This window comes from Tetrao urogallus, assembly GCF_951394365.1.
Source record: "Tetrao urogallus genome assembly, chromosome: Z".
NCBI classification, from domain to species: Eukaryota; Metazoa; Chordata; class Aves; order Galliformes; family Phasianidae; genus Tetrao; species Tetrao urogallus.
This window is the reverse complement of record NC_136816.1, coordinates 43495863-43509072: the sequence shown is the minus strand read 5'-3', so window position 1 is coordinate 43509072 and position 13210 is coordinate 43495863. Positions and strand designations below refer to the sequence as shown.

General features: G+C 38.2%; 1 protein-coding gene across 1 annotated transcript in view; it reads right to left on the bottom strand.

Annotated features, from left to right (window-relative positions):
• Nucleotides 1-6512: 6512 nt before the first annotated feature.
• FREM1 (FRAS1 related extracellular matrix 1) overlaps nt 6513-13210 on the bottom strand; it is a gene marked incomplete at both ends in the record, with an annotated part of 53959 nt that continues 47261 nt past the window's right edge. Inside the window, 3 exons of the mRNA XM_079548575.1 lie at nt 6513-6712; nt 7643-7728; nt 12864-12979. Of these exons, the coding sequence (XP_079404701.1) occupies nt 6513-6712; nt 7643-7728; nt 12864-12979 (402 nt within the window). The remainder of the gene's footprint in view (nt 6713-7642; nt 7729-12863; nt 12980-13210) is intronic.

Genomic DNA, 13210 nt, shown 5'->3' with positions numbered 1-13210 from the left:
TTTACTGCCAACAATTGGATAAAAATTAAAATGATGATACTGGAATGAGTGTTTCAGACAGGTGTATCTAAAGTTAAAAGGTGTGGATTACTGGTGCAGTGCAAACATTAACAAGGAATGCATAATAACTTAGTAAGATGCATATCACAGAATCATAGAACCACAGAATCATAGGGGCTTGAAGGGACTTGTGGAGATCATTGAGTCCAACCCACTGTTAAAGCAGGTTCCCTGCAGTAGGGCACACAGGAAAGCATCCGGTTGGATTTTGAGTATCTCAAGAGGAGACACTATGACCTCTGGGCAACCTGTTCCAGCGCTCTGCCACCCTCAAGGTGAAGAGGATTTTTGTCATGTTTTTATGGAACTAACTGTGTTCCAGTTTGTACCCCTTACCACTTGTTGTGTTGCTGGGCACCATCAAAAAAGACCTGGCCCCATTCACTTGATTCCTGCCCACTAGATGTTTATAAGCATTGATAAGATTGCGTCTCAGTCTTCTCTAGGCTGAACAGCCCAGGCCTCTCAGCCTTTCCTCGTACAGAACATGCTCCAGGCTCCTACTCATCTTTGCGGCCTTCTACTGGACTCTCTTTACAAATTACCTGTGTTTCTTGAACTGAGGAGCCCAGAACTGGGCACAGTACTCCAGATGTGGCCTCACCAGTGCAGAATAGAATGGGGGGATCACCTCCCTTGACCTGCTAGTCGTGCTTATTTTAACACACCCAAGAATTCTTGGTTGACCTTCTCACCCAAAAGGGCACACTTCTGGATTAGGAGTATATGTTTAGATGTTGCTTTTGCTGTGCTGTTCTATCCTATATCCTGCATCGTATAACAAGAAAGATGGCTCAAGAAAAATTATGCCAACAAATCACTCTGCAATCAATAATCAGAAAATAGAGCTCTGATCTCCTCTAGGTTAAGCCAGCTCTTGAATTTTCTTCTTTACCTAATGATCTTCTTGGAGCCAAAAGCTGTGTGCCAGCTCTAGTTCCACTAGGGCCAGTACTCCGTACCAAGCTGTAGATATTTTTCAAAGGACAAATCTGGGACAAAATGGGTCCTAATACATCAGGGTGCAGTTTGTTCTATATCTGCACAAAGACTAAAGCTGCTTTGGAGTCAGCTGTGTGCATAACCATGCAGGTAGTAGGATCTGTCCTCAGCATCTCCATTCCTCCATGAGTCTGCTTGCACTATGGGAGGGCATTCCAGCTCAGAAAGCGAGTTAGGACAATCACTCTGAAGTTAAAAATAGCGAGTATTTATATGTCTGTTTGTGATGACATCAACTGCATAGAATAATAACTGACAACAATCTGAACTGGGCACTTTATCATTATATCCACATACTGCTAATCTCAGATTTCTATGAAAAGCAACCCTTTTTGCATAAAGTATCCTTTATAAAAACTTGTTTTCCTGCCTGATTATCCTTTCATGTAAGCATAGGCACATGTTTTCACTGTGTTTTGGTTGCTGAAACTTGTGGCTAAATGGAGCAGTGTCTTTCAAGCAGGCTTTGATTTGTCTTCGTAGTCACATTTCATTCAGGACATTCTGCTTTCACTAGAAATAGTCACCATGAATGTTTGCCCATTTTTAAAAACACTGTCAGGCCTATAGATGATAAGTGCCATGCAAATGCAAAGTGGCATTATTCATTTGTTTCAGAGCTGGAGTTTATTCAGTCATTATGGACATAAACTGAGTAATTAGTTGCACTGCCAGTTGATGCCTAAAAATAATTCTTAGGCAGGGTTTGAATTACTTGCCTTCTGTTGAGCTAAATAATCTCATCATAGCGTGATTGATGATTAAATCATTAAAATGGATTTTATGTTTTATAGTTCAGTATTCTATCATTTTAGAAACACATTCTATGCAGACAAACTTGTATCCAGATATATCTTTTACAGAGCCCATATGAAGACCTCAGAACTAATGAACTAGCACTATGCGGTTTACTCTCCAATTATTGCACTTATCAAAGAAAGCCATCTGTGGTCTTTGTTTTACTGAATTTCAGGGAAACAGATCACATACAGGCCTCGCGGGGAAGTTACAATTATGAAACCAAAAGGCTTTTATGAGGTAAAATATGAAAGAACAGACAGTAAATCTGTTTAATTTTGTACGTTCAACCTGGGTACTATACATTATGAACTTCACCTTTTCACTATTCAAAGTTCTCCATTATGCTATTTCTTTCTTCCCTGATTTTATACCTTTCCATTCACATTTTCCATTTTCCATGCTACACAAACAGAGCTAGAATCCAAGTTTAAAACCACTGCTACAATTTAGATGCAAAATGTTGTTTGTCTCCAGCAGAGCTGGGTTAAATTTGTTTATTTTTTATGTGCTGACTCATTGCTCCAGCAGAAATGGACAGTTCTAATTCATAACCTGGAAGATTTGGGGCAGGTACCCACTTCTGAAGCACTTCCTGAATCATACCGGTACATGCCTACCAAGTAATTGACAGCATACCAAATTCTAAACTCAGGTTGAGGGGCCATATTTGACAGGTGCTTGATTGCCTTAGCTTGTCATGCCATATGACTATGAGCCAAAGGGAGAGGGGAAAATTCATTCTTCAGGAAAACACGCCTTCCTTCTTGGATTTCCAAGAATAACTTGTAAGAGCTATGGTGATTCACTTTGACAACACACACAAAAAAATGTTTTTAGCATAAGCCAACAAAAAAGATGCATGTATGCTTTATTTTATTAGTGTAAAAATGTATGAAGACTTTTCTGAAATTTTTGTCCGTATGCATGATAATAGTAGCCTTTGTTTATTCTGTTTAGATCCAGTTATTTAGAGATCATTTTTCTAGACTTCTGCTGACTTCTCAGCTCTACAAAAATAAACAAATAGTAGTTAAGCAGTAGAGATAGAGTAAATATAGTTTGTTCATGATACAAATGACTGACAGACTAATTCAGGAAAACACTCATACAAAAGAAGAGACAGAATTCAGAAATATCACAAAGTAAATAGGTATATTGTGCAAGCTCATTTCTGCTATGTTCAACTCTATGTTTTTTTTATCATTAGCTAAAGAAAGAAGAAAGCAACCCTCTGCGCAAGGAAGTAAGCTGAAGAAATGTATTTTCACCAAAATAATATGTTTCAGTTTGTATTAACATTACAAAATCAGGCCCATAACAATATATATAGCATTCTGAATACAGTCATTAGGATAGCACCAGTCTTGTGATGTAAATAAGGCAGAATCACAATACTTAGTTAATCTATTTTTATAATTTTAGAATGAGTGAAGACTTGAATGCATTCATTAGATTTAAGTGGCACAAAAGAGATCTGAAAAGCTTCACAGATTTTTTTCCAAATTAAAGCTTTATCTCTATGAAGTTGGTAATAACACACTCAAAACAGCTTGTTCCTAAGTTAATGAATCTTGGTCTCCCTGTGTTTGGCTGAATGTGGGGGACGAAGAAAGGTCTTTACTCCAGTTGCAGGATTACTTCGGAAGGTTTCCACCGACTGCAAGATCTCAGTAGTGTAAAAGCACAAGAATTCAGATCAGAAAACATTGATTTGGAAAATGCTTCAGGGGCCAGTTGCCTAGAAATGTTTTACACAGCTGTCATCTTTGAGTTATCTTCTCTGTCAAACTTGTTTGAAGTCGGTCAATAGATAAGATGTTTAACAGGTGGTTAAAAGAAGCAGACAAATAAGAAGCTCACATTACATCATCATTCCCTTTGTAAAAAGTTGGCCTAAAGACTAAGCTGTTGCCTCTTAATTCTGAATTCTGTTGCTTTTGAAAGGCATATGGATAGTTCCAATGAAGTAGTTCTCATGTTTATCCAGAACATCCATAGGTGAACACCAGAATTTACATGACTTGCACCCTCTCAAAATTACCCTGCTTATGTTGATCCCCTGAATGCTCCTTTCCCCCCTGAGTTTACTCAAAGTCCAATTTGAACAGTATTGAAGACTGAAAATGTTCCCAGTAACTTTTTAGGATTTTATTCTCTTTCTCATAGAGACATCACCTTCCTAATGCAACAGGAAAAAAAAAAAAGTGACTTATTCGTGCTTTCCCTGTTCTGAGTTTGTTGTTTTCTTCAAACTCAGGCATTCTAATAAAAGATACAGAAATTGCTCAAAAAACATTTCATTTTTAAAGACAGACAAATTAAAATTTATGAGTGCATGCTCAGTTTGTTGTACTGAAAAATAATTCTACAGCATTTCAGGTTAGAAATGTCCTTGTGGTATCATATAAAAGTTTTAGCTTTATTAATGAATACATTGCTGTAGATTTAATGAAAAAAGTAAACACATACATTTTGCAGAAGTAACAATCTGTTTCATAGTGAAGGTTTCATATTCTTCAAACACTTGAAGGTACTTTAAGAAAGGTATAATATAGAAGAACTATCCCCTCTTCAAAAACCTGAGATCTTTGATTTCTCAGTCTAGGCATTAGCCATTTATTACTTATTGGTCAAGTAACAAAAACTCTGTGGCCAAAATTCCCTCTCTGTTATGGTCATTCATTAAATAATTAGGAGAGGTATTTAAACAATGCTCATAATTTTCACAAAGATAGCACCAATAAACACAGCAGGAAATCCCAAAGAAATAAAAGTTTCTGGTTATCTTAACACGCTCTCTTATTAGTTTTTCTCTAGTGATTCCAGAACGCCATCAGAGATCCCACATGTGGTTTACTGGACTATTACTGGCAGAAGTGTCTAGAAGCTTGGCAAAAAGATAACAACAACAACAAAAAAGTCCTGGAAATATGTTAGGTTGTATCTGTTGATATTAGCATTAAGGGTGATAAGGTTCTGTCCACAGTGTTTTACATCTAAACTTGTGATGCACTTGTGCTTATTTACCATAGCAACTTCACAAAGGTCCTCACTAAATGGAAGGGTTGTCCAGCTACTGACATGCCTATTCTAACATACCATAGACAAGAAGGAGGGATAAATACAACCCTGAATGGTATCCTTCAGCTTAGAGAGGTGATTCTGCTGCATCTGTTCCCTCACCAGACTTTGTGGAACCTTAGAAAGAGTTGGAAATGGTGCAGAAATGCAATTAGTTCAGAGGCTGGACAAATCGATGAACTTACAGAGGGCATGGACAGAATCCATTGCTGGCAGCAGGCAGGCAGACAGGAGGGCTGAGATTTCATATAGAACAGGGCAAATTCTCCATATGCTGTACCACACCACCTGTCACTCTCTCCTTCTGGGCAGAGAGAATGTTCGGGAGAAGTTGGTTTGTTTGGTTTTTTTTTTAGGAAGCTTAGGACTTGTTTCTGTTTTAACTCTGAGGCTGGCAGTAAGAAGGTCCTAAAACAAGTCTTTTGACAGGTCGAAGTGTTACCAAATGGGAAATTACAGGCAGCTGGTTGGCTTTTTTTTTTTTCCTGTTAAATGCTGATTTTTAAGCCTTTCTCAGAAATAAATCTGGATTTTTTATTATTATTTTTAAAAACCTCAAATCCCTAATAAGGACTTAGATTAATACTTTTGAAAATCCATAGCTGCTTTAATATAATGTGCCTATCACAGTTACACTGTGTACACACATACTAATCCTATTGATGTTCATGTATCACTGAATATCCCATGATATTATTCTGGGATTAAGCTTCCGTATTAATTTTGTGTGCATGTGTATTATCCTTTGAGATAACATTAGATCTAGAGAGCCCACATTATTTAATTACATTGCACAAATGATACCACCATCCTGGAACTCCAAAAAGCATTGCATGATTTTAGTCAGAATGTCAAACAACATGCAACTGTGTGTGAGAAGATTAATTTGGATCTGAAACTGTTCTTGGAAGGCCAAAAAAGTAACAAAAAAGCTTTGCTTGTATGGTATGCTATCAGTAAACCCTTCTGCGGTTACTCTTTTTGTAAAACACTGTAGTAGGGCATCCACAGAATAAGCACCAGTATTCTGATAGTGTCTCTCCCACCCTCACCCAAGAGAACTTGTTTACAGCCACTCAGCAGAGTCTGCTCTCGTGTTGGTCCCAAGTTGTCTTTCTTTCTCTGTGACTGCAGGACAAAACTGCAGTTTTCATTGCAATTTAATTAAACTATTTAAATTAAAGCCAATCCACATTCAGTCTTTAAGACTGAAACAAACTGATTGATGCTGATGATGACTTTTCTTTTTTTTTTTTAGTAAGTATGTTTACACAGAAATTTTATGTAGGCTGTCAGGCCTAGTTCTTTAGTGTGAAAACGTGAATGAATCAAGTGACAGATAGATGTATTTGGAAAGAGATCAAAGCCTTGACCAGTAAAGTAAAGTAAACTTGCTGTTTACTACTGACCTCTATTTCTTGGTAAGAGACCAAAGCATCTGGATCTCTGGCAGCATGTAAAATAATCTTTGGTGATAATTAAGATAGTCTTCTATCTGCATATCACTTGTCTGCAGATAGACAGAAACAAAAGGAATGTCCACATGCTTTCACAGGGATCCCAATTTTTTACAGCTTTCTTGAACATATGTAGCTGTTCCGTCTGGCCTTCCTGCAGTCAGTTGCTTGCCATTTTCCTCTTTTCTGCACCACTACACAGTTGTTGCCTCTCTTTGGAAAGTGATTGGAGCCTCTTCTCCAGTTTATGTAGGTAACAGGTTCTCCTCCGTTCCACTCCCAGTGTCCAGGATTGACTTGGTCATTCAGGCCTGTGTGAAATCAGTAAGGACAAATTAGTGACACTCATCATCACTGCAGCCATATGCTAACAGAAGCACGTTTTTTTTTGTCCTTCTGTTTAAATGGCATACAGTATTATGCTGCAAGAAAAAATAACATCTGGAGGAATACAAGTAAAATACCCATGAATATTTGTATGGCAACTAGATTCAACTGAATACAAGAAAATATCCTTTTCCTCATTGTTGGCTGAATCTAAAATGCTTCCTTTCTTTCTTTGATATCTTGCATGCTTATCATCTCGCAAATTTCTCTTTTGACACTGAAGAAGCCAAACAAAATATCTTATAGCTTCAGACTTCATCTAGATTCCACATGAAAATAAAATCCTTACAGATCTTTGTAAATTTTATTCACCTTTTTGAAAGCATATTAGTTAACACATCTTAAAACATGCATTTTCACTTAGCTTCTGAGTTCTTAAGACCAAAACGGGTGGCATATTTTCAACTATGAACTATGTTCTTAGCTACAAGAGATTACCATCAGAAATTTGACACAATGGGTTTATAGTCTTTATTCTCATCAGAGGAGTTTATTTCCATCAGATTAATAGAATCATTATACCATTAAACATGATTCCAATTGACTGCAGTTTTTGAAGTTGGTACCTTTGATTTTCTAACTAGCTTTAAAATGGAAAAGGTTTCAAGGCAAAAAGCACTTCAGCAATAGTGAACTTCAATAAACTTTTCTTCTGATACAAAAAATAAAAATAAAAAAGCCAGGCAATTGATGGGTTTTGGTTTTAAGTTGATCTGAAATACCAAAAGACGCAGAAATATGATGCTACATTTGAAACCTGGGCTTAAACCTTTATTGCAGTTTCTTCTTTCCAAAGTGCAGAGAAACTGTAAGGTTCTGAGGAAACAGACTTTATTGTCAGCTGATGAACTTGCCTATCCAAAAGGGCTTCCTCCCACTGAAGTCCCACAACCACTGCATGTGTCGTTCATTAGCCACACTTGTGAGGCTCCCCAGGTATCTAGGATCAAAAAGAGAGGATGAGAGTGACAGACATCTCCCATGGACTTACCAACAAGAAGTACTGATTCTAATATAAAGCACATACCTGAAATTTTACAGGAAACTCAGTACTAGAAGGAAAGAATAACTGTATTTAGTGTTACTTGTAGAAGAATTGAAGTCATGACTTATGCCCCTTTGTACAGTGGGTTCACGACTCCACTTTGTGCAAGTACACCAAGGCCTGCGGGACATCTGCATGTTAGCACTCACACTGTGTGCAATCATGTCTGCCCTGCACCAAGAACTACATAGTAAAATGCCCCACCAAGAGCCTCCTAAGTTCTGGCACCATCAAAGAACAAAGTGTAGAGAACCTTACTGACATTTCCTGTTCACAGCTAAATGTGTGGCGGGATGGTCTCAGAAACACAAATGGTACACTGACCAAGCAGAACAGTAGTTAGAGTCATCCTGATAGGGATCAGGCATTGTGCACCCCCTCATGGAACAGGCTCCCCAGGTTCCACTGGCTGATTGCAGAGCTGTCCTGCCAGCTCCCTACAGAGGCTTTGACCAGGCTTCTTGGCAAAGTTTAGCACATACTCTCCATTCCCTTATGTCACAAGAGTGGCATGTTTCCACTTCTCTAAGCCCAACCACCATGTCCATCTAGCAAGTTTCCAGTGAAAAAGGAACTAAACAGTTATTTTGGCAAATGATCTTGGAATGTTTTGACTTCTTCCCCCCAAAAAATATCCAGGAAAGCAGAGCAGTTTACTCAGGGCGTGCTCCCAGGATAACTGGTTCAGTATACCACTCCCCTTTGCAGTGGTCGTGGTCTACCAGTTGCTGAAGCTGGGGCTGAGGACGAATTTGCCTAGCAGCCTCTGTGGCATTGCCATTAACTAAGCGAGAACAATAGAGCATTTTATCTGTCTGCTACTTAAGAACAATCAAAGCACCAGAACTTAAGTCATTTGCTTTAGATAAGCGTCGTTTATTCCTGTTGTTCCAATTGCTTTAGGAAAACTAAAAACAAACAAAAAGTGTCAATTTGTATCACTGACTGTATATAATATTTTATACACAGAGGTGGTTTGAGCAATAACAGTTTCAGACTTTTACTTCAAGTACCACACAGACTTCAGCGTTGTGAAAGCATTGCAATAATTATAATGTTATCTAATCTTTTCTCCATAGGAGTGCTTTCTAAATACAGTCTGAGAAACACACGGCTGAAGGGAGAACAACCATTCTAATTGTTACACCTAGTCAGGGGTTTTGCTGTATTGTAGGGAAATGAAAGCAGTTCTGAAGTACCACTTAGGATAATTTTACTAACCTGTACCTTTAGAGATTCAGACACAGGAAATGACAAGATAATCACAGCATCACAGAATTGTAGGGGCTAGAAGGGACCTCTAGAGATCATCAAGTCCAGCAACTTTCTGCAGGCTGCTCAGGTAGGCATCCAGGTGGATCTTGAATATCTCCATAGAAGGAGAATCCACAACCTCCCTGGGCAGCCTGTTCCAGTGCTCCATCACCCTCACTGTGAAGTTCTTTGCAATATTGGTAAAGAACTTCCTTGCTCCAGTTTATAGTCATTCCTCCTTGACCTGTCCTCACAGACTGCTGAAATGAGGTTGGCCATGTCCCTTTGACTCCCACACTTAAGAGACTTATAAACATTAATCAGATAATGTTATTTATGGAGTTGTATACATCTACCATCTTCATAATATGAATTACTCCAGAGAGGATATCATACTGCTTCATAAATTTTTAAAAAAAAGAAAGAAAAAAAAAAAAAAAAAAATCAACAAGCAAAACCAAATCACACCAGTGATTCCTGTGCTAAGTCAGTTAGTTACTATTAGTAAATCAGTTAGCTATTAGTTTAGTAAATTAGTTAGTTATTATTAGTAAATTATTCCTTTGTGCTTCAAAAGTTATATGCAAAACACTTAGCATGAAGACTTTCCTGATTTTACATTAAATTAAGCAGCACACTTAAAGCAGCTTTGTACCACTCTGATAAACTGAACTTCTACAAAAGCACGCTCAACTAGTTGTGGAGATCTTCACAGCCTGGAGGACACCTGATACAAACTGCTTCAGTAAATTCACATCCCAAACTGACAGTGAAGGAAGGGGGAAGTGTCTGAAAGTCTCTGCTCTCATTAACCCAGGCTTTTGTTTGACTGCCTGGGGAGTAATCCTGGTGCCTTGAAATAGCTGCCTAGTGTTGCTTCTGACACCTCTTGGTATTCAAAACATTCAGTTGAGATTGGTAGACATGCTGTAGAGTTTACAGCAGCCCTACATTTTTGGAGTGGCTTTTGAAGGTCAGACAAGACACCCTCAGCCTTTAAAATGACTTTCGATATCTGAGTCATCAGCACTAACGTAGGTTAAATCACTTGGAGGACTAAGCACTGCGTTAGCAGAGGAGAGCAACAGGGTCCATCCTGCTTTGCATCATGCAGTGCTGAGTTGTCATGAAGGATCTAACCATTGTGGTAGTATGGCTCTTCCTTCCTTCCACAGAGAACAAAAGAACAGCTCCTTCCTTAATAAGCTGTTTGTAAAGGATCAAAAATTGGATCATACTTAGATTCTCAATAAATATTTAACTTCAGGATGATGAAGGCATGATTTGACTAATCAGGCAGAACAAGCAACAGTGGATTCTGTCTCTCCAGTGAAGAGTCCCCTCAGTGGCAGCAGTGAAACTGTCTCCTGTGAGTGAGTCCTGCTGCCCTGATGCCTGTAGAAACAGTGTTCCTGTGGTATAAACAAGAACTGCAGCATAAATGACCAAAATGGCTACTGAATCAGGCTGCTCTGTGATCACTCAGCCATAATATCCCTCAGATGCTTCTCTGCACATTGCCAAGTCTCTTCATCCATAAGAAACAAAACTAGAGGAATGAATTTGCTTTTCTCTCTAATGTATTGCAGGAGGTTTTGAAATGATGTAAGGTTTTCAGAGCAGTGAGCTGAGTTGTTTTCAATTTCACTGTCACCATGGCACACATCAACTTGAGTGAAGACAAGCACATCTTTCTGTTGTCTTTTACCTTTGCACATGGAAACCAAGGACTGGTATGCCTCTTGTAACAAATGGATGCAAAGCTCAGTGATGCAAAATGCAGCAAAAGAAGCCCAAACAGGTCTGTATAAGCCCATGTGCATACACAGTTACATCCAGACAGTAATTGAGAACAAAATAAATCAGTAACATTGCTTTCACTGAATAGTTTGGTCTCAAGTCCATCAACTTGGGATGAGAGTGTTTTCTTTAAAAGAACAAATGGCTGACTGATTAGTTGCAGACTGTTATAGCTTTAACATTGTGCTTTTCTCCTGTTTTATATACTATCAAAAGTTTAGCAACAAAATTGAATAAGAATTGAAAATAACATATTTTTTGTTTAAATAAGAATTATTCATTTTCAGTGAGAATTAGCTGATATTCTGACTGTCAGTTCTTTTTTTTATTATTATTATTTTTTGATTCAGTATCTAATGTTTGTATGATACACTAAAAACAGAGGAATGACAATCATGCCGATCTCATTTTCTTGTTGGAAAACACCAGTCATTTAAACGTCAGCAGTGGAAATATTAGGAATATTAACTACAGAAATTACCAGAACTGCAAGGGGTGGATGATGAGGGTTCAGAGAGGAGAGCAAAAGCACAAAATAAGTATTAAGTTATCTTCTAGCAACACTTTTAAGTGTGTGCCTGGGGTCACACTTTTGTAAATCAGTTCCAGGTGGAGGTCAGGAGTATTTCATTTACCATGATAAAACTTCCCCAGTCTGTGGTAATCTGACATTAATTAAATTGTCACTGCCCTAGGATTCATTTGCTTGGGGATTGTGATATGCCTTGACTCTTTGTGTGGCTTTTTCACACTGCCACTAACTTACTGTTACTGAGTTTAACTTCCGTATTACACACTGTAGCCTTCGGCACAAAGTTATCTCCTACAAACAGTATGTGTCCTCGGGAACACACTCTTTTAGGAAATGGAAATGCCTCCCAGCGATTAATATGATTAATTCACTGTGAATTCCCCAGGAAGCAACTGAACGTTGAATCTTTCAGAAAAAAAAATTAGAACATCCACAACTGACAACTTTACTTGGATAAATTGAATCGTTAGGTAAAATAATCAACAGTGTGAAATGTGTGTTGAGTTTCCATGAAAAGTATCTTCCATCACCTAGAAGGTCAAGTTTCCATTTGCCCACTACCAAAACAGAATAAGCTAATGTAACTGTCTAGAATGAATCAAGGTTTGTTATGCCTGCTGGTCCATGTTTTATATTCCCTGCATGCTCCTTAGCTGCTTACTGAATATATTCTGTTTCTTTCATGTCCAACCTGTGTTTCAATTTTCATTTCACAGAGCAATGGAAATGGACTATCAAACTCCCTTGTTTTGTTCAATCTGGGGCTCAGAATTTGACACAGTATCCAGAACATACATAATCCCAGGGTAAGGTAATGTTGCCATGGCTAGCATTTCTTTCAATCCTAAACTCTGAAGACCAAAACCATAAAGCAGGCCTCCAAAGATCAAGACTAGCTTAAATGGTGGATTTTATACTTGCCTCCTTCTTTGAGATAACTATTATTATTATTAATTAGTTTTCATTTATCCTTAGAAGTAAGAAATTTTCTGGAAGATAAGACTGGATGTTAAGATTTTTGAGTAGTTACAGATTCTGAGAAGCTGCATCTTGAGAAGACTATTATGAGGAACACAGGAGCTGGCGAACTGTGCTGTTGTTTTAATCTATTGAAGGCATAGCAAAGGAAGTACTGAATCAGAGAAGGCTGAAGAACTGAATTTTTGCTACATTTTTCTTCTTCCAAAATAAGCCACATCTCCCAGTGGGAAACAGCCATGAATTAATGTAGTGAATAAGGTAGGATAACCAAGGAAAATGTAGTGAGACTAATAATATTTCTGTTTTCCACAGGGCCATAATCCTAGTCTTGTTCAATCATTTTGGTGCTGTGAAGCATAATAGAAGTGGGACTTAGCCAAATCACCACAACCTTAGGAACAGCAGCCATTTCAGGAACAAAACCAGTGCAAAACAAAAAAAAGTGTTTGAAAAAGTCTCTTACTGTTCTCTGCAGACCTGAGCAGCAGTATCCCAGGTGACCTTTTGATTCACTACTAGGAAATAGCAGCTGCCATCATGATGACGCCATCCAGAGGGACATTTTTTCATGTCTGCCTCCTACAATGAAAGATGAAAAGGAAATACAACTCTTGCTCACAGTAGTCAGCTCTACACATTAATAATCATGCTGGAGACTGGAGGTGCTGCTTATAGCCTCTGCAGGATCTAACTGAACGTGGACATTGACATATGTCAGCAGAGCTAAAACATCATTTAAAAAAAGTAAAGAACTACAAACCTACTGGAGGATCCTACTATTTGTAATTAGTAGCTTAAAACCAACATAAA